Source organism: Pristiophorus japonicus, chromosome 2, assembly GCF_044704955.1.
Source record: "Pristiophorus japonicus isolate sPriJap1 chromosome 2, sPriJap1.hap1, whole genome shotgun sequence".
NCBI lineage: Eukaryota > Metazoa > Chordata > Chondrichthyes > Pristiophoridae > Pristiophorus > Pristiophorus japonicus.
In genome coordinates, this window is record NC_091978.1 from 293,708,202 (window position 1) to 293,732,769 (window position 24,568).

At 45.1% G+C, this 24,568-nt stretch overlaps 1 protein-coding gene across 1 annotated transcript in view; it reads right to left on the reverse strand.

Annotated features, from left to right (window-relative positions):
* hhip (hedgehog interacting protein) overlaps positions 1–24,568 on the reverse strand; it is a 233,580-nt gene that overhangs the window by 90,263 nt on the left and 118,749 nt on the right. The window contains exons 10-11 of the mRNA XM_070865050.1: positions 9,647–9,789; positions 4,575–4,656 (exon numbers count right to left, since the gene is read on the reverse strand). Of these exons, the coding sequence (XP_070721151.1) occupies positions 4,575–4,656; positions 9,647–9,789 (225 nt within the window). The remainder of the gene's footprint in view (positions 1–4,574; positions 4,657–9,646; positions 9,790–24,568) is intronic.

Below are 24,568 nucleotides of genomic sequence, written 5' to 3' on the forward strand. Positions count from 1 at the left end.
CCTATGCAAATTCGGCAGGGCCTGCAGGAAACCCATTCTCCCGCATTTCCTGACTGCTTCGGAGACTCCCTGTCCCATTAAAATTCAGCCCAGTCTGTCTATGTCCCTTTGTACCTTCCTACTCCCCGCTTCAGAACTTACAGTGCCTCCTAATTTAGTGTCATCTGCAAACTTGGATACACAACACACTACTCCTTCACCCAAGTCACTGATATGTGTGGTGAAAAGCTGAGACCTCAGTACAGATCCCTGGGGAGCACCACTTGTCACATCCCGCCAATCAGAGAACACTATCTCTACTCTGTCTCCTAGCTCCCAACCATCTACCAACCCTTGACAGAACAAAACATAACTTTAAAATCCCTTATAATAAAAGACTAGCACATCTTAAAATTACCCCCAAAATCCAATAACTGACGCTAAAGCTGCATTGTTATTCTTGACCAGACGCGCTTATATTGCATGTGTGCAATGTTTCTGTCAGAAACTCCCAAATGGAAGTTGACAGACTTGGAGCCATTCAGGGAATTTAAAGAATGTACAAACCAAAAACTATTTCAACGAATCTGTAAAAATCTAAAAAATTACCCCCAAGGAAGAGTTGGAACTTCTAGTTCATTGCAGGTGTCTTGTGTAAATCACAGGATTTGGGTTTCCAGTTTTTAACTATCTAAGGGCTCCTTCCAGCTCCAAACTAAAGCTGCTTTTGTACTTTTCTCCTTTTAAGTTATATTTCATGAGCCAGCAGTTGGTGTTTATAGTATTAAATCTATTTTCTGTAGCTTGGCGACAGTCTCAGACTCAGGTACTAAGAGTCTGCTGTTGGCCTATAGAAATAGGATTCAACAACATGAAAGCTGGGAGTAGACTCACTGATGTCAAACTTCAGGAATCAAAATTAAAAGAAGGATATAAAAATAGCTCAAGAGTAGTAATATTAAATGCAGGACCTAGTAGCACTCAAACAGTTTTAATACAGACAAGGCCACAACTAATAGTTCTGGATATTTAAAAGTGTAAAGATATCACTAGAGTGACCGTTAAAACAGCCAGTGATTTACATATTTATGCTGATGCCTGCACTCTACAATTCACTCACATAATACATGGTATAACAAAGATCATCTTCCATTCATCAGCTTTTCTTGCAGCTAAAAGGCTACCTAATATCATCCATAAGGAACTGCTTCACTTGGGGATACATCATAGAAAATTGTTGAATAAATGAATATTCTACCAGTACAGAAGACCACGGTTGTGAATGTGCCTGACAGGTTTCCATCACAACCGGGGCAATATTCCATTTACTGATGCATGTGTTCTAGTTTCAGATTATTTTGTTTAAAATGTAAATAATACTTGCCTTTCATTAGTCAATCTTTGACCTTGTGGCCTTTCACTTGCATCGAGCAGAGTACTTAAAGTCATCCTGTATGGCTCAGAGATATGGACCATGTACAGTAGACACCTCAAATCGCTGGAGAAATACCACCAACGATGTCTCCGCAAGATCCTGCAAATCCCCTGGGAGGACAGACGCACCAACGTTAGCGTCCTCGATCAGGCCAACATCCGTAGCATCGAAGCGCTGACCACACTCGACCAGTTGGGCGGACCACATTGTTCGCATGCCTGACACAAGATTCCTAAAGCAAGTGCTCTACTTGGAACTCCTACTCAGCAAGCGAGCCCAAGGTGGGCAGATGAAATGTTTCAAGTAAACCCTCAAAGCCTCCTTGATAAAATGCAACATTCCCACCGACACCTGGGAGTCCCTGGCCAAAGACCGCCCTAGGTGGAGGAGGTGTATCCGGGAGGGCGCTGAGCACCTCGAGTCTCGTCGCCAAGAGCATGCAGAAAACAAGCGCAGGCAGCGGAAGGAGCGTGCGGCAAACCAGTCCCACCCGCACTTTCCCATCTGTGACAGAGACTGTGGTTCCTGTATTGAACTGTTCAGTCACCTAAGAACTCACTTTTAGAATGGAAACATTCTTCCTCGATTTCGAGGGACTGCCTATGATGATGATGACTTAAAGTCACATTGATGGGTGGGATACTGCTGGATGGTAAAAGTTTGGATGAAGCTGCATGATTGCCACATTGTCGTGTCAGCCATGCAGCGCCAGCATGTTTTCTTTGTAGCACCAATACCATAGAAAGTTCAACGGCAGTTATTAGGCAAGAGCTCTACCATTAGAGCTGAATGCTCAGTCTCAGCTTAATCTCGGCAGCACAGAGTGGTCAGTACTTTTTGAAGAACTGCAAAGTAGGTGCTAATGCCACAGTGTGTGATAATTAAGTGCTGGAGAATTAAAGGGTGTACAATTTAAAGAAAAGCAAACCTAGCGGAAATCGTGGGGAGTTGTGAAATTTAATTTTTTTTGCTCCAAATATAGGACATAGACAGGCTAAGTGAGTGGGCAAAAATTTGGCAGATGGAGTATAATGTTGGAAAGTGTGAGGTCATCCACTTTGGCAGAAAAAAATCAAAGATCAAGTTATTATTTAAATGCAAAGATTGCAAAGTGCTGCAGTATAGCGGGACTTGGGGGGTACTTGTGCATGAAACACAAAAGGATACTATGCAGGTACAGCAAGTGATCAGGAAGGCCAATGTTATCTTGGCCTTTATTACAAAGGGGATGGAGTATAAAAGCAGGGAAGTCTTGCTGCAGCTATACAAGGTATTGGTGAGGCCAAACTTCATACAGTTTTGGTTTCCATATTTACAAAAGGATATACTTGCTTTGGAGGCAGTTCAGAGAAGGTTCACTAGGTTGATTCCGGGGATGAGAGGGTTGACTTATGAGGAAAGTTTGAGTAGGTTGGGCCTCTACTTATTGGAGTTCAGAATAATGAGAGGTGATCTTATCGAGACATATAAGATTATGAGGGGTCTTGACAAGGTGGATGCAGAGAGGATGTTTCCACTGATGGGGGAGACTAGAACTAGAGGGCATGATCTTAGAATAAGGGACCGCCCATTTAAAACAGAGATGAGGAGAAATCTCTTCTCTGAGGGTTGTGAATCTGTGGAATTTTCTGTCTCAAAGAGCTGTGGAAACTGGGACATTGAATAAATTTAAGACAGAAATAGACAGTTCCTTCAGCGATAAGGGGATAAGGGGTTATGGGGAACGGGCGGGGAAGTGGAGCTGAGTCCATGATCAGATCAGCCATAATCTTATTGAATGGCGGAGCAGGCTCGAGGGGTCGTTATGACCTACTCCTGTTCCTATTTCTTATGTTCTTATGCATGAAATAGACACAAACATTTCAGCACATTAAAGCTGCATATTTAGGACAGAGCAGTCGTGAAAGAAACTGGTGTTGGCTCTTCACTTCCAACTTCCTCCAACCTTGAGTTCCAGCCTCAGGCATGATTTCCTGGCACACTGAACCTGGGAAATCAATCTTTTAGTCTCAAAGTGGCATGCTTAAATAGTGGGTTTAAATGGTTGAATTTCTGAATATAAATAAATCATATAAATAAATTAGATATGTGACCCACAGCCACTGTGTCTCATGGTCATTAGTCTGAAAACAGTCTTCATCGGCATCTGACAGTCAGGTATTAAGGGGCTGAGACATTTATACATATATATATCTATCAGCTGTAAATGCTGCATTTTCCAATATACAGCACCTTGAGCTTAACACTAGAACTACATTAAGACATGCAATCAGATGTTCATTAAAGTTATTCAAATTTACCACCTCAATCAGCAGTACCAAAGTACAAGTCTTACGCCAATGAAAGTTGAATCTTACGCTGGTAGTAACAAACAGTAAAAAAATGAGACCACAGACAACCCCCATTAATGAAATCAAAAGAGTGTTAAAGATGACAGTGGATAATAAACAATGACAGAAAGAAAAAAATAAATAAAGTCCTGAAAATAAACTCTCTCAACCATTTCAAACTATTCAACATGGGAGACAGGACCTCCTTGTTGAACCTGCATCAGATTATGTATACTGGTGTAAATGCCCAAAATAACCTGAACATCTGGACGGCTATTTTCCACGATGAGGTAAGTCAGTAAAAGTTATCGACAATCTGATTATATCTTCATAGCTTTATGGACATACAAGATTTACCAGTGAAACTGACATTTAGTTCTGCTTTAATGACTGCTGAGGCAAGCACAATCAATTGCAATGTTGTAAAGCATAGATTGAATATCAGTGCTACCAAAAATAGAGACTCATTTTAATTCTCACTGAAGCTTCTGCAATTAAATGGTTAAAGTTAAATGCATAAAAGTTTTTTTTTTAGAGATTTAAAATTATTTTTCAATCATCAAAGGCTTGTTTTGCAATTCCAAAGTTTTACTACTTTGCTCCAGGTACAATGACATCTGCTTTACCTGTGCCTTAATGCTTAATGGTTAACAAAATACAGATGTGAGATGATCTTTTTACCCTCATAACTGAAGAGTTTGATGGTGCTGTCTGCACTGATTTCACTCATTCTTTATATCGGCTGCCAAGCAGATATAATGACAACGATTGATACATGTGGTGCATCAACTGAACAATACTGGTTTCATGAACACTTGCCAGGGCTGTACCTTTTTGGATCAATCAGTTTGTAGAGCTTCCCACTGTGCGCTTGTGTCACACTCTTACTGCTTGCCAAAATGTAGACCTCACCTGTAAACAACAAATTGGAAAGATTTCAAACACTAGCCTCATGCAGTCCAAGTATTATTGTTTATTGATAGAAACATAGAAAATAGGTGCAGGAGTAGACCATTCGGCCCTTCGAGCCTGCACCGCCATTCAATGAGTTCATGGCTGAACATGCAACTTCAGTACCCCATTCCTGCTTTCTCGCCATACCCCTTGATCCCCCTAGTAGTAAGGACTACATCTAACTCCTTTTTGAATATATTTAGTGAATTGGCCTCAACTTTCTGTGGTAGAGAATTCCACAGGTTTACCACTCTCTGGGTGAAGAAGTATTGTATTGTATTGTCTGTACCGTGAAGAAAATATTTAAAACAGATTACATGGTTATCAATTTTCTAATCCCTCAAAAATCAACTTGCCTTTCTGTAAACTAAAATGCTAAATCCCCTATTAAAGAAAGACTTGCATTTGTATAGCGCCTTTCACGATCACCGGATGTCTCAAAGCGCTTTACAGCCAATGAAGTACTTTTGAAGTGTAGTTACTGTTGTAATGTGGGAAAAGCGACGGCCAATTTGCGCACAGCAAACTTTCACAAACATCAATGTGATAATGAACAGATAATCTGTTTTTGTCATGTTGATTGAGAGATAAATATTGGCCAGAATATGGGGATAACTCCCCTGCTCCTCTTCGAAATAGTTCCATGGGATCTTTTATGTCCACCCGAGAGAGCAGACAGGTCTTCGTTTTAACATCTCGTCCGAAAGACGGCACCTCCGACAGTGCAGCACTCCCTCAGTACTGCACAGGAGTGTCAGCCTAGATTTATGAGCTCAAGTCCTTGAACCCACAACTTTCTGACTCGGAGGCAAATGTGCTACCCACTGAGCCACAGCTGACACTAGTATTAGCACGTTAACATGTATAGTAAATTTTTGTTAAATGACTGTAGGTCAACCAAAATAAAGTATTCTTCCAGACAGCTTGCTTTAAAAGATAGTTCATTTGTTTTAACAGTATTTACATAAATGCTATTACATTTTACGTAAGCATCTAGGAAGGGGAGGGGGAAATTAGGTATATAGAGTAAAACTTGGAAGGTTCTGTGAAGAGGAAGAGAGAAAGGTGTTATGGTTCTGACACAGATACCATCTATTATTAAATATTATTTTGTCTATAGTCTGAAAATCCTGTTATCTGGTGCTGTACATGGGTCAAGGTGAAATAATTTTGCTCATTACATGAATACAATAAAACCTTGCATGTCCATAATTATTCAGTGAGGTCACTATACTAAAGAATACATATTCACAGCTGCTTCAATAGGAATAATCAGTGAAATCACATCGCAGTGGCCAATTATTTTCTGTAGATACAGATGTGATGATTCACCACCTCATAAAACTTTTTAAAACTTGCCAAGCTCCGACAAGCTCCATTAATACTTGATCTTGTTCCAGAATAGAAATACTTGTAATACTATCTCACTGTACTTTCAGACAATACGTGGAAATTAATGAAGGTTCCAAAAATACAATAAACCCACTCCATAATAATATGCTTGCAATGCATAAACAAAGCATGTTGGGAATGGTCATGTCACAGACAGGGCAGGATTTTCTGCTTTGGCAGGACTCTGGCAAATCTTAGACATGGCAGGAGTTTCACCCATCTCAAAAATTAGCCTCTTACCTCAGCTGATTTGCTGTAGATAGAACCTTTTACATAACGGAGGTGGGCTCCTCAGCCTCTACATGGGAGTCCATTAGGGGTCATGGAGCATGGCTGCAGCAGCCTCTGTGGCTTCCCACTGTGTAGCATAGCTGGGAGTCTTGGTAGTTCTTGAAATAATCCTTTTTTGACAGTGCATACAATCAAATACTCTGCAATTCCACAGGCTTTCATTTTTAAATCACCTCCTCTGCTAGCCCAGGCTATGCTTTATGCAAAGAATGCCCAGGCGTTCCTTGACCCCAGTGGTGCTGGGGTTCAAATGATGGAAATCGCAACATTTAACGCATATGTGTCATTTGCGTGGTATTTAAATATGTCCGCCCATACAATGGTGGATGTGTTCTACGTCATCGTCACGTTCGACTGTAAATGACAGAAGTGGTGAGGCAAACAGAAAGCAACTCCTGATGACTTTTGTGGCAAATTCTATATTTATATTTTTTTAAACTATGTAGCTTACCAGCACAGCGCACTGATAAGCTTTCCAATGTTTGTCTAACTAAGAGCAACTTATCTGTTGACTTGCATGATTTTCTGGAGTCAAGTGAGAAGAATTTCAGACTCCCGAGACAGATCTATCCTGCGAGATCACAGCAATAAATCAGGCTGTCTGATCAATTATCAATGGCGGCTTGGGGTACTTAAGATCTCCTTGGCTAAGATATGGGAATTCTGTGCCTGAGACATGAGGATCAATCTTTCATTTAGAAGCATGTTATCTTTGACCCAACTTGATCCCAAAGTGACTTTGCTTATCTTCTCTACCCCCCACCACCACCACCACCACAACAACTTGCATTTATATAGCATCTTTAACATAGGTTCCAAGGTGCTTCACAGGATCGTTATCAGGCATAATTTGACACCGAGCAACACAAGTCGATATTAGGACAGGTGAGCAAAAGCTTGGTCAATGAGGTAGATTTTAAGGAGTGTCTTGAACGTGGGGAGGTAGAGAGGCGGTGAGGATTAGGGAGGAAATCCCACAGCTTAGAGCCTAGGCAGCTGAAGACACAACCATCAACGGTGGAGCGATGGAAATTGGGTAAGAGACCAGAATTGGAGAAGTGCAGTCATCTCAGAGGAACAAAGAAATGGCAGGCCAATTGAACAAATACTTTGGTTCTGTCTTCACGAAGGTAGACACAAACAACAGTCCGGAAGTATTAGGGGACAGTGGGTCCAGTGAGAAGGAGGAACTGAAGGATATCCTTATTAGGCGGGAAATTGTGTTAGGGAAATTGATGGGGTTGAAGGCCGATAAATCCCCGGGGCCTGATAGTCTGCATCCCAGAGTACTTAAGGAAGTGGCCTAGAAATAGTGGATGCATTGATGATCATTTTCCAACAGTCCATCGACTCTGGATCAATTCCTATGGACTGGAGGGTAGCTAATGTAACACCACTTTTTAAAAAGGGAGGGAGAGAGAAAGCGTTAATTATAGACCGGTTAGCCTGATATCAGTGGTGGGGAAAATGTTGGAATCAATTATTAAAGATGAAATAGCAGCGCATTTGGAAAGCAGTGACAGGATAGGTCCAAGTTAGCATGGATTTATGAAAGGGAAATCATGCTTGACAAATCTTCTGGAATTTTTTGAGGATGTAACTAGTAGAGTGGACAAGGGAGAACCAGTGGATGTGGTGTATTTGGACTTTCAAAAGGCTTTTGACAAGGTCCCACACAAGAGACTGGTGTGCAAAATCAAAGCACATGGTATTGGGGGTAATATACTGACGTGGATAGAGAACTGGTTGGCAGACAGGAAGCTGAAAGTCGGGATTAACGGGTCCTTTTCAGAATGGTAGGCAGTGACTAGTGGAGTGCCGCAGGGCTCAGTGGTGGGACCCCAGCTCTTTACAATATACATCAATGATTTAGATGAAGGAATTGAGTGTAATATCTCCAAGTTTGCAGATGACACTAAACTGGGTGGCGGTGTGAGCTGTGAAGAGGACGCTAAGAGGCTGCAGGTTGACTTGGACAGGTTAGGTGAGTAGGCAAATGCATGGCAGATGCAGTATAATGTGGATAAATGTGAGGTTATCCACATTGGGTGCAAAAACGCGAAGACAAAATATTATCTGAATAGCGGCAGATTAGGAAAAGGAGAGGTGCAGCGAGACCTGAGTGTCATGGTTCATCAGTCATTGAAAGTTGGTATACAGGTACAGCAGGCGGTGAAGAAGGCAAATGGTATGTTAGCCTTCATAGCTAGGGGATTTGAGTGTAGGAGCAGGGAGGTCTTACTGCAGTTGTACAGGGCCTTGGTGAGGCCTCACCTGGAATATTGTGTTCAGCTTTGGTCTCCTAATCTGAGGAAGGACATTCTTGCTATTGAGGGAGTGCAGCGAAGGTTCACCAGACTGATTCCTGGAATGGATGGACTGACATATGAGGAGAGACTGGATCAACTGGGCCTTTATACATTGGAGTTTAAGAGGATGTGAGGGGATCTCATAGAAACATACAAGATTCTGACGGGACGGGACAGGTTAGATGTGGGTAGAATGTTCTCGATGTTGGGAAGTCCAGAACCAGGTGACACAGTCTTAGGATAAGGGGTAGGCCATTTAGGACTGAGATGAGGAGAGACTTCTTCACTCAGTTATTAATCTGTGGAATTCCCTGCCGCAGAGAGTTGTTGATGCCAGTTCATTGGATATATTCAAGAGGGAGTTAGATATGGCCCTTACGGCTAAAGGGATCAAGGGGTATGGAGAGAAAGCAGGAAAGAGGTACTGAGGGAATGATCAGCCATGATCTTATTGAATGGTGGTGCAGGCTCGAAGGGCTGAATGGCCTACTCCTGCACCTATTTTCTATGTGGTAGGACTGGAGGAGTGAGGCCATGGAGGGATTTGAAAACAAGGATGAGAATTTTAAAACCGAGGTGTTGCTGGACCAGGAGCCAATGTAGGTTAGCAAGCACAGAGGTGATGGGTGAGCAGGACTTGGTGCGAGTTAGGATACGATCAGCAGATACAGCCACATATGAGTGATTAGTTAGCTGAACCTCTTGCTGCTTCTGGCATTTCTTTTCTGCCATCACTGTTGGATCATGATACAGAACTTCCTTCACAGGATATCAGTTTTTACGGATGGTGAATTATAGTGGACTTAATCATTTTTCATAGAATGTGCAACAATTAAAGAAAATTATTTTGCCTAATTTGTGATCAAGAAATTTTGTTCATCCAATTAAATTTGTCTCCAGTATATATGAACAGATAGTTTAACAGTAGCATTAATTGCAAACATCGGGTTGATTACCTAATTCATCTTCTCCAAATCCCAAAACGGTACCCGAGATATGACCACTAAGAGAATTTTTGCATGTGGTGCTACTGCCAAGGCACAAGGCTCGTTCCTGCCACAGTTTGTTCAAAGGGTTTTGTTGAAGGCTCATCAGTTGCCTGAAATTATATGCAAAAGGATGGATTATTATTTATACACTGTAAAAATATTTCATCTGTAGCCCCTCCCTATCATAACTAGGTTTCTGAAATGAGCCCAAGATTTTCTAGGACATCTTTTAACATTTACGATATTCAAACTAATTTACCTGCTGGCAGCAGGGATTTTGAAGGTTGCTAAATCACTTGATTACAGTAAGATAACATTGGTTAGGAATTAAACTTTTAATTACAGCTAGGGCATACATTGACTATATGTGTTAATAGCTACACTAATTGGAGAAATCCAAGTCCCAATTAAATCCCAAAGACTCATGTCAACAATGAAGACATGAACCACAGATAAGAATCCTAATCAGAGAATCCCTATAAGCCTGCTTACATTACTAGCACAATGCCAATTCATCTTTGCAATTGGATTTTACTTTACATGCTATCCTTTCAGCTGTGTTTACACTTCGGTTTGTCTCTAAATACCAATGCATATCTAAGATGTCATCGCCTGAGGCTCAAATCATAGAGTGCATTGCCATAGTAATCATAAAATACATTGGAAAAATTTATTTTTAATTACAAGAATAAACATAATAATTTGGATCAGATGTATTTAATTGTATTTTAAATTTCACTGGTGCGCTGCAACTATTAAAGGCCATTACAACCCGTTTTGTCTAACTGCCAATTGCATCAGAACACGGTTGCAAGGGTTGCTGAAAATCATGAGAACTTTATGCCAATTTCAGTTTCACAGGTGTTCTCACCTACACAATGCTTGGTTAAAACCATCCAAAAGCCAGCTCTTGGGTGGTAAGTTTTTCCAACACATTCAGAGCAGTTTTTATAGTTCCTACTAAGGGTTTACATTGGCAACATTCTACAGTTATGAGATCAATACCACTTTTATACTGGCACAAAGCAGCAAGTATAAACAAAGTTAAGACTCCCAGACCCCTTGAATGACTTACAACTTAAAGAGCACATGCTTGGAGAACGGAGTAGAGTTGTGAAAGCAAAACGCATGACATTTCCAACCATATAACCCAAAAGGCGTACAATGGAACATACAGCAAACATTATTTTATCCAATGAACTCAACAAACAGAGAAACATTCTGAATCTGGATATATTGTAACTCCACTCCCCAACCAAGTTACCCACAAGGCTGGAGGTAGTGATGGAGACTTGAATCAATAGGGTAATTTTCACCATCACCGCTTGGGCAGTAATCTGGTGGACAAATTGTTTATCCGTTGTAGAACTCGCCCGATTTTCATCCCATTGATTTCAATGAAATTTATGGTAGCACAATATTGTATTGTATGTGACAAAAAACTGGTGGCAACATAGTCATACTCACAGAATCATACATTTCAGCCAATGTCGCAGACTCCTCCATCATCATCCCCGAGTATGTCCTGTCCCACCGGCAGGACAACCCACCAGAGGTGGTAGCACAGTGGTATGCAGTCGGGAAGGAGTGGCTCTGGGAGTCCTCAACATTGATTCCAGACCCTAAGAAGTCTCATGGCTTCAGATCAAGCATGGGCAAGGAAATCTCCTGCTAATTACCACCTACCGTCTTTCCCCAGCTGATGAATCAGTACTCCTCCATGTTGAAAACCACTTGGAAGAAGCACTGAGGGTAGCAAGGACACAGATTGTACTCTGGGTGGGGGACTTCAATATCCATCACAAGAGTAGCACCACTACTGACCGAGCCTGAAGGACATAGCTGCCAGACTGGGCCTGTGGCAGGTGGTGAGAGAACCAACATGAGGAGAAAATCTACTTGACCTCATCCTCACCAATCTACCTGTCGTAGATGCATCTGTCCATGACAGTAATGGTAGGATTGCCCACCGCAAAGTCCTTATGGAGACGAAGTCCCGCTTTCACACTGAGGACACCCTCCATCGTGTTGTGTGGGACTACCACCATGTTAAATGGGATAGCTTCAGAACAGATCTAGCAGCTCAAAACTGGGCATCCTTGTGACGCTGTGGGGCCATCAGCAGCAGAATTGTATTCCACTATAATCTGTAATCATGGCCCAGCAAATCCCTCAATCTACCATTACTGTCAAGCCAGGGAACCAACCTGGTTCAATGAGGAGTGCCGAAGAGCATTTCAGGAGCAGCACCAGGCATACCTAAAAAAGAAGTGGCAGCCTGGGAAAGCTGCAATGCAGGACTACATGCATGCTAAACAGCGGAAGCAGCATGCTATAGACAGAGCTAGGCGATCCCACAGCCAATGCATGATCAAAGCTCTACAGTCCTGCCACATGCATTCATGAATGGTGGTGAACAATTAAACAACCAACGAGAGAAGGAGGTTCCACAAACATCCCCATCCTGAATGCTGGCCGACCCCAGCACGTAATTGCAAAAAACAAGACTGAAGCGTTTGCAATCCTTTTCAGTCAGAAGTGCCGAGTGGATGATCCATCTCGGCCTCCTCCTTGGTCCCTACCACAAGAAATGGCTGAGTGCACTGCATATAGGACGCAGGCAGTGGAAAGAGCATGCGGTAAATCTGTCCCACCTTCCCTTACCCACAACGACTATCTGTTCCACCTGTGACAGGGACTGTGGCTCTCGTATTGGACTGTTCAGCCACCTAAGGACTCATTTTGAGAGTGGAAGCAAGGCTTCCTCGATTCCCAGGGACTGCCTATGATGATGATGACAGCAAAGGTTATGGGCCTCAAAACATCCTGGCTGTCGTGCTGAAGACTTGTGATCCAGAACTAGCCACGCCTCTTGCTAAGCTGTTGCAGTATAGCTACAACTTTGGCATCTACTCGACAATGTGCAAAGCTGCCATGGTATGTTCTGTCCACAAAAAGCAGGACAAATCCAATCCAACCAATTACCGCCTACTATCAATCATTAGCAAAGTGATGGAAGATGTCATCGACAGTGCTATCAAGTCGCACTTAATCACCAATAACCTGCTCGCCAATGCTCAGTTTAGGTTCCGGCAGGACCACTCAGTTTCAGACCTCATTACAACCTTGGTTTAAACATGGACAAAAGAGCTGAATTCCAGAGGTGAGGTGAGAGTGACTGCCCTTGACATCAAGGCAGTGGCCCTACCGACCTGTGAGAGAACAGCTTCGCAGGTCGGCAAGTATAAGAGCTGGAGCGGTGGGCCTGGGGCACCGTGGCCCCCGACCTGCAAGAGAACAGCTCCGTAGGTCGACAACTATAAGAGCTGGATTGGCATACCACTTCAACCTCCAGCACGAGCTGCTCCAAATATGCAACGATTTTGAGATGGGTGATGTCATCAAAACACTGGTCGCCGTTTTGGAGCGTGGGCAGGAAAATCGACAGGGCCCAGGTACAGAGGAGTGGGAAGGTCGGGGTGGATGAGCGGCGAGTGTTTGTGGTGAGATGCGGTGAATGTTTATGGTGGAGGAGCGGTGAGAGATCGTGGCGGAGGTGCGACAGACGAAGGTACGGGGCAGCACGGGCCAGCCCACACTGCGATGTGTGTGCGCGCTAGGTCCGTGCAGCAGAGCAGGTCTCCAGTCGTCCTGGTTAACCCTTGCCACTGAATAAAGGCCTAGCTCTGTCAAGCCCGTGTGGTGGCTGGTGTGCAACAGTCACCACACGTTAAAAAAAAAATTCACGCTCAGGCATCTTCCACCCCCTCAATTGGAGTTCCGGACTGGAACATTGGGTCCTTCATCGAAACAACTGTGAACTCGTGGAAGCAAGTCATCCTCGTTTGAGGGACAGCCTATGATGATGATGATGATGATGCTGATTTGACCAATTGTGGCATCAAGGAGCCCTAGTAAAATTGAAGTCAATGGGAATCAGGAGGAAAACTCTCCGCTGGCTGAAGTCATACCTAGCACAAAGGAAAATGGTTGTGGTTGTTGGATGCCAATGACCTCAGCCACAGGACATTGCTGCAGGAGTTCCTCAGGGCAGTGTCCTACACCCAACCATCTTCAGCTGCTTCATCAATGACCTTCCCTCCATCCCAAGGTCAGAAGTGGGGATGTTCGCTGATGATTGCGCAGTGTTCAGTTCCATTCGCAACTCCTCAGATAATGAAGCAGTCCATGCTCGTATGCAGCAAGACCTGGACAACATTCAGGCTTGGGCAGATAAGTGGCAAGTAACATTCGCACTACAAAAGTGCCAGGTAATGACTATCTCCAATAAGAGAGTCTAACCACTGCCCATTGATATTCAACAGCATTACCATCGCCGAATCCCCCGCCAACAACATCCTGGGGGTCACCATTGACAAGAAACTTAACTGGACTAGCCACATAAATACTGTGGCTACAAGAGCAGGTCAAAGGCTGGGCGAGTGTCTTACCTCCTGACTCCCCAAATTCTTTCCACCATCTATAAGGCACAAGTGTGATGGAATACTCTCCACTTGCATGGATGAGTGCAGCTTCAAAAACATTCAAGAAGCTCAACACTATCCAGGACAAAGCAGCCCACTTGATTGACACCCTATCCACCATCTTAAACCTTCACTCCCTCCACTGGGGCTGCAGTGTGTTTCATCTATAAAATGCACTGCAGCAACTCGCCAAGACTTCTTCGACAGCACCTCCTAAACCCATGACCTCTACCACCTAGAAGAACAAGGGCAGCAAGCGCATGGGAACACCACCAGCTCCAAGTTCCCCTCCAAGTCAAACACCATTCTGACTTAGAAGTATATCGCCGTTCCTTCGTCATCGTTGGGTTAAAATCCTGGAACTCCCTCCTTAACAGCACTATAGGAGTACCATCAGCACACCGACTGCAGAGGTTCAAGAAGGTAGCTCACCTTCTCAAGGGCAATTAAGGATGGGCAATAAATGCTGGCCTTGCCAGTGACGCCCACATCCCAGAAACGAATTAAAAAAAACACTACTGTGAAATATCATGGTACAACACAACTTATCAAGGTTGAACTGAACCAAATAGCAGTAGTTACGATTTAAAAATCACCAGTTGAACAGTTTGCTTGGCAAATCGACTTTCCCCTGCCCTATAAACTATGCCTTGCCATAGGAGACTTCAACAGTCACAACACCCATGTGATGACCAGCACAGACACGTTGTGCCAAATATGCCATAAATTTCTATGATTCTATGATTACAACGGAAGAAGTGGAGAAGTGGGCAGCAACGAACAACCTTACCTTAGTTTGATTCCCATGAACAAATTCAATTTTTAAAGTGCGCAATGGAAAAAGGGATACAATCTCACCTAGTGTTTGTCACCTCTAATAATGGAGGCAACATCCTAAATGGCAACGCAGCCCACAAAGCACAGCACAAAATGAAACAAGTTAAGCAGGAGTGTCGCTCACTGCTCAGAGACTGCGAAATCCACAACGAGTAGCTCAACATCGAGGAGCTAAAAATTGCCATGACAACCCTGAAACGTGGCAAGGAAGCTAGCCTTGATGGTATATCTAATGAACTATTACTACACTTTGGGAAAACAGCACAAAAGTGGCTACTTGACTTTTTCAACTCTTGCATGGAGACAAAGCAGATACCCAAGCTCTGTAGACAGGCCATGGTGGTTGCAATATTCAAACTGCATAAAGACCCCAACTTCACAGAGAGCTACCACCCAATATCCTTAGTCGGTTCAATTTACAAGCTATGAGCAGATGATAATGGATAAAATAACCCCATAGTGGAAGAGCACCTAGCTGATGAACAAGTCAGTTTTCACCAAGGACATTCATGAAAAGAATGAAAAGATTTGCATTTATTTAGCACCTTTCACGACCACCAGATGTCCTAAAGTGCTTTACAGCCAATGAAGTACTTTTGAAGTATAGTCACTGTTGTAATATAGGAACGTGGCAGCTAATTTGCGCTCAGCAAGCTCCCACAAACAGCAATATGATAATGACCAGATAATCCTGTTTTTCTTATGTTGATTGAGGGATAAACATTGGCCTGGACACCGGGGATAACTCACCAGCTCTTCTTCGAAGTAGAGTCCTGGGTTCTGTTATGTCTACATGAGAGAGCAAATGGGTCCTAGGTTAAAGTCTCAACCGAAAGACGGCACCTCCAACAGTGCAGCACTCCCTCAACCTTCTGACTCAGTAGCAAGGTGCTACCAACTGAGCCATTGGCTGACACTATTCATGCTGTGAACAAGTTGAAAATCCAAATCAGTTAATCGAAGATGGCTTTGAAACCAGTAAAATTAAAGAGCTGTCTGTGTTTGTTGATCTGTCAGTTTTTTAAAAAATTCTCATGTGGGCTTCGCTGGCGAGGTAAGCCCATCCCTACCTGCCCTGAGAAGGTGATGGTGGGCCTTCTTGAACCACTGAGTAGTAGTTTGATGAAACGGAGTGGCTTGCTACTTACTTGCTTAGTAAAGAATCAGCCAAGGTGTTCTGGGACTGGAGTAACATACTGTAATATGCGAGATGGCAGGTTTCATTCTTCAAAGGACATTAGTGAACCAGTTGGGTTTTTACGACAATCCAACAGCTTCATGATCACTTTTACTGGTATCAGCTTATTTATTTATTTTATTTAAACTGAATTCAAATTCAAAGGGCTAGATTTTCAGTTGCCTAATGCTTCAGTTAGCAACCAGAGGGGGCATTCATGGGAGCGTAAGAGGTTACTGACCAGGAGTGCAGATTTCAGCGCCCCGACTGAAAATTCATTAGAGGCTCACAAACCTGGTTGCTGATGACCATTGCGATCCAGACATCAGTCCTGGTCAGTAAATTCGGTGCAGCCGTTAAAAACAACGTCTGGAAAAACAGTTGGTACAGGCTTGCAGAGTCATTAACTGGTGGCTACTTAAAAGGGAAGAGAAAGCGCTTCCCTCGGAGGTCACAGTCAGTGCAACGTTTACACACAATGCGTGAGCCTCTACATTTGCAGTGGCAGACAGACATAACAGTGCAAGTTGAAAACAAGTGATTTTGAAAACTTTAATAGGTGCATTACCAAGTCTCGCCTTTAAGACTCGACTTTTCCCGGGATCTGATTCGGAGTTCCATGCATGCGCAATGTGTCCCCAAATTTGCCAACAAACTTTTGTTATGGCCACCCCACTCCCCCACCAGCTCTGCTGTGCAACAGCTGATTTATCACCGCTGTCAGCTCTTCGACTGATTCTGACAAATTTCTGGGTGGGAGGCACAAACTTTTTCCAGGTGCTAAACATACCGCTCCGCCTGGGTTACCGCCCCAAATGAGGCGTGACCGAATTTCCACTCCTCAAACTACAATCGTGGGATTTGATTTCACATTCTCTATTATTGGTCCAGAAAAATGGTTTCCTGACAATTCCCTCACAATTCATACAAAAGCAAAATACTGCGGATGGTGGAATCTGAAATTCATGATGTGTTCAGGCAACTGGTGTAGATTCTGTGTCAGTGTGAAGGTAACACTTCACCCTGGTTTATAAAGGATAGCTGAATGTTTCTAATGGTTGCGCAATATACAGCTCCTAGATAGGACAAGTAATTGGTTGACATGAAAAATGTGGCGACGTCTCAGATTATGCTGTGTTAAGGCAGTAAATTTTTGCTTTCACCGCCTGGGCGGAGATCTGGTGGAGCGGATCACCCGCTGGCATTAGCAGTTGATCTTTATTCCATTAATTTTTGAGGGGTTCTATAATGGGTGTGCAATCTGCTATGCCTGATTACCACCCAGGTGGTGACGATAAAAATGTACCCCAATGTCTCTCTCCTCCACTTATATTGATTGTTCTACCCCAATGCCTTCCAGACTGGCTTTTCTTGCCTTTTGCTGTGCTGTCAATCTGCTCAGCCATTGACTCTGCACATCAAGTCAGATGATGCTGTGCCCCCTCTTCCTCTCTGCCTGTGGGTTTGGAAACATAACTCACGGACAACTATCTGCCCCCAAAACTCTAAGATCACACTATATGTGGTAGAGAGAAATTTGCGAATGTCACAACATGACAGATCTTTTGCCCTACTCACAGGCATTATTAATTTTAGCATACTCTAAGAATTCATATTTTCTGAGAATGGGAAGACCAATGAGAATTATAGGGGCCAAGTTTCGGCCTGAGTTGCTCCTGTTTTTTTTGGAGCAACTGGTTTAGAATGGAGTATCTTAGAAATTTGAATTCTCGGCATTTAGTTTGCTCCAGTTCTAGTCAGTTAGAACAGTTTCACTTTGGAACAGAATTTATTTTTCAAAAGGGGGCATGTCTGGCCACTTACGCCTGTTTTCAAAGTTTAGGCAGTGAAAACTTACTCCAAACTAACTTAGAATGGAGTAAGTGAAGATTTTTGTATGTTCAAAAAAACCTTGTCTACACTTTAGAAATCAGGCGTAGGTTACAAATCAGGCGTAGGGAATGAGGGGGGGGGGGTTTAAAGGGAAGTTTACAAACATTAAACACTTCAGTTTTACAAATAAAGAGCCATCATCAATAATAAATGATAAATACATCAATAAATCAACCAATAAATCAATCAAAAAAATTAAAAATAATAAAATTTAAAAAAAATCAATAAATAAAACATTTTCTACTTACCGACTGCAGCACCGGGAGTCCTCCAACAGCGTGCTGGGACGGCCCCCCCAGTGTGTCTCTGTCAGTGTCTCTATCTCTCTCTGTCTGTCAGTGTCTGTGTTTCTGACAGCGAGGGGAGGGGGAGAAGGGGGGGTGGGAGGGGGGAAGAGGGGGAGAGGGGAGAAGGGGGATGGGGGAAGAGCGGGAGAAGGGGTTGGGGGGGAAGAGGGGGAGAAGAGGTGTGGGGAGAAGGGGGGGTGGGGGAGAGGGGGAGGAAGGAGGAGGGAGGTTGAGGGGGGTGGGGGTTGAAGGTAGAGGGGGATAGGGGGGTAGGGTGGGGGTGGGTGGGGGAGGAGGAGGAAATGGGGGGTGGGGGAGGAGGAGGTGGGGGTGGGGGGGAGGAGGAGGAGGAGTGGGGGGTGGGAAGAGGAGAGGAGAGGAGGGGGTGAGGAGATGGGGGGGAGGAGAGGGGGAGGAGGAGAGGGGGAGGAGGAGAGGGGGAGGAGGGAGGAGGAGAAGGGGGAGAGGGGGAGAGAAGGGAGGAGGAGAAGGGGGGAGAAAGGAGGAGGAGGGGGGGAAAAGGGAGGAGGAGGTGGGGGGTGAGAGGAGGAGAGGAGGGCAAGGAGAAGGGGGGGAGAAGGGAGGAGGAGAGGAGAGGGGGGAGAGGGGGAGAAGTGGGGGGGAGAGGGGGAGAAGTGAGGGGAGAGGGGAAGAAGGGGGAGAGGAGAGAGGGAGGGAGGGATGGAGAGAGGAGGGAGGGAAGGAGGAAGGGAAGGAGAGAGGAGGGAGGAGGGAAGGAGAGAGGAGGGAGGGAGAGAAGGAGGCTGAACGGCTGGGCCCAAGACTTCGGGCTAGATTTACAGGTAGGTGGCGTCGGGTCTCGGGGGGGGGAGCGGAGGTCGGGGGAAGAGAGAGTCGCGGAGGTCCGGTGGGGGGTGGGGAGGGGATCGCGGAGGTCCGGGGGGGGGGGGGGAGCGGAGATCCGGGGGAGCAGATGTCGGATCGCCGGGGCGGGGGAGGGGAGAGCGGGGGTCGGGTCAGGTCCGGTCGGGTGGGAGGAGCCTTATGCACGCAGCCCCAGTGAGGCCATTCGGCCAGGGCTAGGGGCTGCGTACTTTGGGCCCCTCCCACAGTTTTGGGCACCTGGAGCGACTGCACATGCGCGCCCACTGTAGCGCCTGTGCAGAGGTCTCGGCACTGTTTTCAACGCTAGGAACTTGGCTCCACCCCCCCACAGCTCGTGCTGCGCCGCGCCCAGCTCCAGAGGGCCTGCAGGGAGCTGGAGAATAGGTACGGTTTTCTTCGGCGCACTTTCTGGCGCGTAAAACGGGCGTCCAGGTCCGGGCTGCGCTGTTTTAGGCGCGGCCCGAAACTTGGGCCGATAATGTTGGGTGCACAGAAATGTTGGGTTGTCCATATTTGGAGTGAGATGCTGCCAACTTTTAAGCACAGTGAGTTTCCCTTTTGCTTTAGACTTTGATGCATATATTTTAACCAAAATGAATGCTGTAAATTGTCTGGTATGTTTTTCAGTGAACCTCATGAGGTTTTGATTTGAACCAGTTCAGCTTGCCACATCTCTTATTACTGCGTAACACAGCTGCTTCTGTAGCTCTTTTAATTTTGCAAACCAACCATGATTTCTGCATTAGTGTTCTCATTTCTTTAATTTATATACAAGTTGTTGCAATTATTTTAAATTGCAGTTTTAAGGGTAAAAAATTACTGTTGGTAGATGTTTGCATACCAACACTTAACAGTGTTTCAATTTCCAGGCAGTAGTGTGCTTATTTTAAACATTAGTCACTCACTTAAAATAGTGAGTGAGAAATTTGGTATGAGGATCTTAAACATTTGTATAAAAATACCAAAAATAATTTCTACCCACTAAAATTATACTTTCACTCAATTACTCTGAGGTCCAGAAGGCTAATAAATATACCAAAGCTTCAAAAAATGTATGTATTCAAAGTTACTCCCACATCCACTTAGAAAAAAGAAAATATATCTCATCAACTCTCGCTTACCCTTTGAAAAATTTCTAAATTCCTTCCTGCTACAAAATGTGCTTTTGCGTACTTCCATTTTTCAGCAATACAGAAATGAAAGATTGGATCAATAAAGTTTTATCTACAAGGATAGTGGAGCAATACCCGGGGCAGACAGGCCAGAAAGGAACATTTGGCCCCACAGAAATCTTTAAAAGAACAGAAACGTATCTGGCTTTGAGGTGGCCTGCTGTGGTCCCTTTAAGGGCCTCTGGTTAGACTGCTCGACATCTGGTACAAATGGACAGAATGTACATGACACTTACTCTGCCCGTTGATGCCTTAAAATTGCATCAGGGTCCCATGTACATAATAGGACCCTGATTGGCATATCGAATTCACACTTCCACCTGAAACAGAGGCCCCCAGGAAAATGGTGGCGGATGGGAACAGAGCAGTAAGTGTACCCGTGATTTTCAGGGTGCTATTGTCCTGTTCCCACTCGGAGAGAACTAAACTTGAACCCATATATTCTCCATGTTTCAGTACAAGAGGAATTTCATTCAGGGTCTTCTCAATATTCTTAATTATGTTAAAGATCTGCAGAACATCAACTACATCTTCCTATGATGCACAGGAGGAAATTCAGACATAACACCTGCATACATGGATTTAACTAGCTCAAATTAATGTTAAAAATGATTCAGAATCTTGAAAGGGAGCAGAACTGATACATAACAACAACAAAAAATACTTGGGAATGAGGATTCAAACCAATTATGATGATACCACAAATCACAAATGCAAGGCTCAAAAAGTTTAAACAATGATCAGGATTCTTGAATTTCAATTTCACAAAAGGCAACAGCCATTGGTCCAAGTGAGGGGATGTAAATTATGTCATATTAGTCATTTCAACTTACACACTTAAACCCACTGACAAATATCTGTATTTGCTTCTTATTTGTTGGTAAGCTAAAGAAAATGAAATCTGACCTACAAGTGTGCAGGACCAAGTAAGTTAGGAACACCACATGTGCATGGAAGTTTAAAACTCTTGGGGCTGGAAATTCTGTCTTGGCCATTTTGAGCCGTTATTTCTGGCGGATAGTAAGTATAGCACCCTCTAAAAGTTTGCGCCTCCTACTGGGAAAGTTGATTGAATCGCACCAAGAGGGAAAGGGGACGCTAAATCAGGCGTTCCACACCTCTGCTCAGGTGCTCAAACTGAGAACCTCAGCACTAAAGTTGAAGGCGAAATGTGAATGCTCCGAGGCCCCCGAAAGATACCAGCCCAGCCGTGTCTTAAAGGCACGGTACTATAAGTACGCGCATGCGCAGTTCCAATTGTGCACTCTTGAGCACAGCAGGAAAATGCCGGAGCAGGAAGGTTGCCGCTTCTCAGCCACGGCTGCTGATGCGTTGATAGAGGCTGTTGAAAGGAAGGGGCATGTGTTGCAGCTTCTTGGAGGAAGGAGGCCCGTCCCACGGGTTTATCGCAGGCTTTGAAGGGAGGTGGCCCAGAACGTCTCAGCTAGAGACACGGTGCCACGAACTGCGACACAATGTCGGAGGAAGTTCAACGCCCTCACGAGAGTTGTCAGGGTGAGTACCCTTTATATTAATGCACCAATGCCATGATGTAAACCTCACTGTCTCACACAATGTAACGTCTTTGCAGTACCTGCCCCTTCATGTGTTCCAGGCCATGTGTTGTTTGAAGCCACCTAAAAAGTGAAGGCTCAGTTCACCAGCCATGCCCTGTGAATGTAAGCGTCGTGCACCTTCTTGTTCCCTACTCAGTCTCACCCCTTCTTGCATTACCCTTTGACTCTTGATATGCGCTTGCAAAACGCCAGCCTGATCTGTAAGCCTAGATCCCACTGTTCCCACATGCGTTGTGCACGGCCACGCAGATTCTAATGGACATCTGCACACTTCCAGACAGTAGGAGCTACTCTACTATGTGCCACACGATGAGCTGTACATTCACTCACTCACTCACACCTTCTTATTTTTCTTATTGCAGGCGAAATTGGCTGATAATTATCGGGAGCAGCAGCGCACTGGAGGTGGAGCCTGATCTATAGGACCTCACTCAGGTTGAGGAGCGAGTGTCCTCCCTCCTGGGCACACCAGTTGGCACGGTAGCGGACGACGAGGCAGAGCCCCCTATGGGTAGTGACGGTATGTGAATGGCATTTGTGACTTATGTAAGTTCCATCACCATTGACATCAATTGGGCCACCACATTTACATATAAATGTCCAATGCCACCTTCCTCTCATCTCCCTGCCTCCTTCCCTGCTGATAACCATACGTCTGTTGCTTTGAGCTTACAGATGATAAGCTAGAAGCGCGGCAGCCTGCCCCTGATCCATCTACATCGACTGACAGAGGAGATGATGAGGGAGGGGATGACAGTTTGGTCAGAGTGGGACACTCCATCAGTCCCACCGTGTGCGGACACCACATCAGTGGAGGAGCTCTTCGTGGGGTTTGAAGAGTCTGAAGCTCCTGGCTCAAGTGGCCTACAGCAATGCACAGCATGAGGGGAACCTCTGAGGCCAGCTCGCTGGAGGGGGAGTCAGCCCAGGAGTCCTGCTGAGAGACAGGCAGACTTGGACCTGGACTTGGAGGCCATATCCAGGGAGTCCATGCAAATGCACCGCGAGCTGATCAGTGCATTGGAGGTGGTCCTGGAGAGCATGGATGCACTTGCTCAGAGTGTGGGGGAGGCCACCTCAAGCATTTCCCATGACTCTCAGGAGTCCAATGAGCCATCCTTGCCCGCTTAAAGAGGGAGATGGGCCCAGCGAGCAATAGTGGAGTCTGAGGGGATGGCACGTGTCATGGTTGATGTGGCAGCAGCTATCACATCACAGGCCCAAGCTTTGTGATGTGATGCTGTCAGTGATTGCTGGCATGAATTTGCAGACGGCTGAGTTTCAGGCTCAGTTGCTCTGAGTCAGTCACAGCGTGACGCCATGACTGCTGCCATCCTCTCTGTGTTCCCCACAGTCAGACAGGGAACTGATGATGCCGAAGCAGGTCAGCAATGTGTGCTCACACATCTTGCTCCAGATGCTGATGCTCTGCCCCTGGTGAGTGGCAGTGGGCCGTTGGAAATGGAAGGTGCTGACCTTCCTCAAGATGACAGCATTCTGGTTTCCACCACTGCCACTCCGCCTTTGCATCTACATCTCAGCCATCCCAGACTGCTACCGCTGATGTGGAGGTGGTGGAGTCCGCAGCCGGGTCCAGGGCGTCCTGCTATGCCATCTGAACTGTCTTTCCCACACAAACAGCAGCCCTCAAGCAGCCTTGCTGTAGGTACTGAGGAGAAGCCCAAGGTGTGGGAGGGGGGTCAAGATAAAGGGTGGAAAATCCAGAGGAAGTCAGACTGAGGACTTTGCTCATGATGGACAAATGTCCTCATCGTGTAAATAAAATGTTGTTGCATTGTTTGTCGCAACCTATTGTGTGTGCCTAATATGCCACATGGATGCTGCTATGGGATGACTAGTAGAAGGGGCCTTTGTCCATACATATGTTTGATGGTCTTTCAACAGGACACGGGGCTGGAACCTCCACATTCGTGCTTATCGCCCAAAAATGGGCGTTATTTCCGGCATGGGCGGTAAAAAAGGGTTTTCAAATCGCCGGCTTCTTGCCCATTCACAAAACACCGAGTTTACATTTTTGAAAATGGGCGGTACCGTTAAATTTTTTTGACCTTCTGCCATAAAGTGTGGCCGTCTTTAGCCACGGCATGGCAACACTCGATTCCCGCGATTCTGGAGGTCAAGGGGCACCATGACATGCGCAGAAGAGGAGACAGAGAGAGAGGGAGTTCAGAGGGACTGAAGGCGTGGCTGGGCGTGGCTTTGGGAGGTTTATGATTACATCTATTGGTTATGTGTTGTATTAGTCTCTGTGACAGTACCTAGCAATGATATTACGCAATGATCTAATGCCATGTCGTCCTGTCACCTTTTACAGAAGAAGCTATCGACGATGAGGTCAGTGGAGAGGCGAACGGGTGGGGGGCCACCAGTCCCCAGCAACATCACTGAGATGGAGGAGCGTGTGCTCACACTCGTGGGGAAGCACCCCCGGACAGCCACGGACGCATCTGCAGACCCTGAAGTGATGCCACGTGAGTAAAGCTTACACCATTGCGTGATGCAAAGTCAACAGATGCCACACCAACTCACATCCGAACAATCATATATAATAGATGATTTCTAAAAGTGTCGTTGAAATAATGCTGGCCGAATGAA